At 50.7% G+C, this 3,897-nt stretch overlaps 1 protein-coding gene across 1 annotated transcript; it reads left to right on the top strand.

Moving 5' to 3' along the window:
* The first annotated feature begins 849 nt into the window (after nucleotides 1-849).
* On the top strand, nucleotides 850-3,161 carry LOC119295390 (probable LRR receptor-like serine/threonine-protein kinase RKF3). The gene has a single exon (XM_037573810.1). It carries the CDS (start codon nucleotides 1,037-1,039, stop codon nucleotides 2,930-2,932), a length of 1,896 nt encoding a protein of 631 aa, XP_037429707.1. The 5' UTR covers nucleotides 850-1,036; the 3' UTR covers nucleotides 2,933-3,161.
* Nucleotides 3,162-3,897: the final 736 nt, after the last annotated feature.

Genomic DNA, 3,897 nt, shown 5'->3' with positions numbered 1-3,897 from the left:
GACAACATCGATATCACTAGATCCATGTCTGAATATATTTTCATATTATATTTATTAGATATCATAGATGTTAATACTTTCTAGCATAGATTTGGTCAAACTTAGTAAAGTTTGACTTTAGACAAATCTAATATGCGGAGTAAAAAGGACCGGTGAGAGTACATGATACTACTCCTTCCGTCTAGGTGTGTAAATCACCTTATGAAAACCAAATAATCCCAAAACACTTAGGCACGGTACATTAACTCACTCTTCATTTTTTTTTTCGTGACATATCAACCAATAAGAGATGCGAGCCATGCATCCTTTAAATGAGTTGAGACTACCAAACATGACATGCAATGATTAGTTTATTGCATGCAATGCTATTAATTAGAAAAAACATTAAGTTCTCTTGTTTTTCCCTCCGCCTTGGTCGCGGTGCACAACCTAAGATGACTTATTCACCTAGACGGAGGGAGTACTTATATTACTCCCACTATGGCCAGCCTTAACTTGTTGTTGATAAGCTCATTTTATTTAATGATTTGACACATAATCTCTTCCATGCATTGGTCAACTTCTTTCATTTAAGTGGTTTGTCTAGATTCATGTGCTTGACATTGGTTCTCTCCTTCTTAATTATTATTTCATGTTATTTTTTATTTATGTGACATGCTTAACACCTTTCCACGATGAAGCACTGGAAAGGGCCTGATACGACGACTTCGTGCTCGAGCCGGACGAAGGTGCTGCGAGCTGCGGCGCCGACCAGCCTGCGTGCTGGCTCCTGGAAGTTTAGCAGACTGGGTTCGCCGCCGCCGCTCGAGAGGCAGCGCGTATCACGACCCCACCCACCCTCCGTGCCCACAACGGGAGAAAAGCCAAGACTGATTGATGCCGAAGGAGCTGGAGAAAGGCGGCTGGTGGGTGGGTAGGTGGGTGGTGGTCGAACATCCATCCCCGTGGCCGGCCGTTCCCCATCTCCTTCCCAAATCGATGGTCAAACCTCCTCCGCCTCCTCCTCCTTCCTGATCCCCGACCACCGTCCCCACCCATGTCCCGCCGTCTCTCCCTCCTCCTCGTCTTCTCCATCCTCTTCCCCGCCACGCTCCTCGCCCAACCCCCAACGCCGCCGCAGCAGTGCCCGCTGAACTTCACCGCCCTGCGCCCCTTCCTCGCCCCGCCGCTCCCCTCCGACGACGCCTCCCGCTGCGCCTTCGCGCTCCAGTCCGTCCGGCTCCTCCTCTCCCTCCACCTCGCCGCCACCGGGTCCTTCCTCATCCCCTCCTCCTCCTCCTGCCTCCCGCCGCTCCGCGACGCGCTCCCCTTTCCGCTCCCTCCGCCCGATGCCTGCGGCCTCGCGGGCATCGACGCGCTCCTCTCCGCTCCTGGATGCGCCAACATCTCCACGCGAGCGGATTTCGATGCCCGAGTGCCTGCCTCCGCCCGCAGGGACATCAACGCCAGCTGCTACCGCGAGCTCGGCGCCGTTCCGGTCTGCACCACCTGCACGACCTCGCTCAGCAAGACGGCCGCAGCCTACCTCCTACCTGGATCCCCCGACGGCGGAAACAATGTCACCGGCTGCGTCCAGTACCCCTTCATATACACCGGCGCCGCGGCCAGCCTACGCGGCCCCGACGACCCGGACACAGCGGACTGCCTGTACCTCCTTAAGGCCAACTCTCAACCCTCCAAAGGGTCCGGCGCCCCTGCCTGGCTCTACGGCGTCGTCTTCGGATGTGTCGCCTTTGTACTGCTAGTTGCTGCCGCTGCTGGTTCGTGCTTCTTCGTGTGGCGACGCCGGAGGCGGGCTGCCGCTACCGCACTAGCCGCTGACAGCAGGAGCAAGCGCTCGCATGCAATGGAGTCCATCACCGCCAGCACCACCCTGCTCAAGTTCACCTACGACGACATCAAGATGGCCACGGGGAGCTTCGCTAGAGACAGCATCATCGGCCGCGGTGGTTTCGGGAATGTGTACAAGGGGGTGCTCCCCGATGGCGCAGAGGTGGCAGTGAAGCGTTTCAAGAACTGCTCGGCGGCCGGGGATGCGGCGTTCGCACATGAGGTGGAGGTGGTGGCCAGCGTGCGCCATGTCAACCTGGTCGCGCTCCGTGGGTACTGTATCGCCGCCACGCAGAGAGAGGGGCACCAGCGGATGATTGTGTGCGACCTCATGCATAATGGCAGCCTCCACGACCACCTCTTCGGCGCCGGGGAGTGCCTGATGGCGTGGCCAGTGAGGCAGAGGATTGCCATTGGAATGGCACGGGGGCTGTCCTACCTGCACCGTGGCACACAGCCAGCCATCATTCACAGGGATATCAAGGCAAGCAACATTTTGCTTGATGACGATTTTGAGGCGAAGGTGGCTGATTTTGGATTGGCCAAGTTTGCGCCAGAAGGGATGACACATGTGAGCACACGGGTTGCTGGCACAATGGGCTATGTCGCTCCAGAGTATGCCCTCTATGGCCAGTTAACTGAGAAGAGTGATGTCTACAGCTTCGGAGTTGTGCTTCTTGAGCTTATGAGTGGGAAGAGAGCATTCATGTCTCTCAGTGAGGGAGAGAGCTTCGTGCTTGCTGATTGGGCTTGGTCATTGGTGCGGAGGGGAAAGACGCTGGATGTGATCCAGGAAGGAATGGCTGAACCTGGTCCTACTAAGGTCATGGAGAAGTATGTGCTTGTCGCAGCACTCTGCACACATCCGCAGCTGCATGCCAGGCCAACGATGGAGCAAGTGGTGAAGATACTAGAAGCAGATTCAGCACCAGGGCCTTTAATCATTCCGGACAGGCCTCTCCCTGTTGTTGCAAACCTGGCCGATATTGAGAGGTCAGTGAGCAGCAGCACCGGCTCAGGTCAGCTGTTCAGTCCCTCTGGCTTCCGGTCTTTTATTCATAGAGACGAGGATGCTACACCGGAATCTCCAAAGGAAACATAACATTTTGTTTCACAGTTGCAATTTAATGTCTATCATCTTTGTTTTGTTAGCTTGATTTTATTTCTTGGATTACACATTGCAGGCAGCTATTGTAGATGATAACATGTATTTTTGCTCTCACAGGAAATATATGATTCCGCGTGACAGGTCAATTCGTTTAAACATACATAATGCTGTTTATCTTTGCTACATATGCAGCTTAGTAATTGATGGAAGCTTTTTTTTTTTTGAGATTTTGGAGATGATATATTGAAAGCTTAGTGATCCTTTGTCCTGTGATATACTCCCTCGGTCCCAAAATAAGTGTCTTACTTTGTAGTTTGTACTAACCACTTATTTTGGGACGGAGGGAGTATATTACACTTGTTACTTGAAGAAGCTATTTGTGCTCTGCGGTTCAAAGGTACCTTATAGTTCCCTATTAGGACGATCATTCAGTTGGAAGAACAAGGTGATGTTCCACTGATTCGATTAGCTTATATGATATTGTATTCTAAAGAGAAGTCTGTACTTCTCTGTAGCATAAGAGAAAGATGATGTTAGAATGGAGGATTTGGCTAAAGAGAGAGTTGCTGATAAGAATGATTATGGTAATTCTTCTTATAGCCCTTCTACTAATGATAAGTTTTCTCTTTTACATATGTCTGATGTGGTGGGTATTGATCTGGGTTGTTCTATTGAGATGGCTGAGCATAATTTGGAAATTATATTGAGAAAATGGAACAAGTGGGGAAAGATTTTTATATTCAAAATATAGCTGATAAAAATGATATCTAGGAACCTAGTTCTCCAGGTCCTGTTGACACTGGAGGTACTGATATTTCCGAGCTTTGTTGTGATATGATCATTTAGATGCTGAAGTTGAAGAGGATTATCATGACCACTTGGAAAATATATTTTTCTAGTGGAAGGAAAAAGGAAGGTGACTCACCAGCTATTGGCTATGTTTTTTTTGAACGGTCACG

This window comes from Triticum dicoccoides, chromosome 4B (assembly GCF_002162155.2).
Source record: "Triticum dicoccoides isolate Atlit2015 ecotype Zavitan chromosome 4B, WEW_v2.0, whole genome shotgun sequence".
Classification (NCBI taxonomy): domain Eukaryota; kingdom Viridiplantae; phylum Streptophyta; class Magnoliopsida; order Poales; family Poaceae; genus Triticum; species Triticum dicoccoides.
The sequence above is the reverse complement of the archived record's forward strand: the minus strand, read 5'-3'. Positions and strand labels throughout refer to the sequence as shown.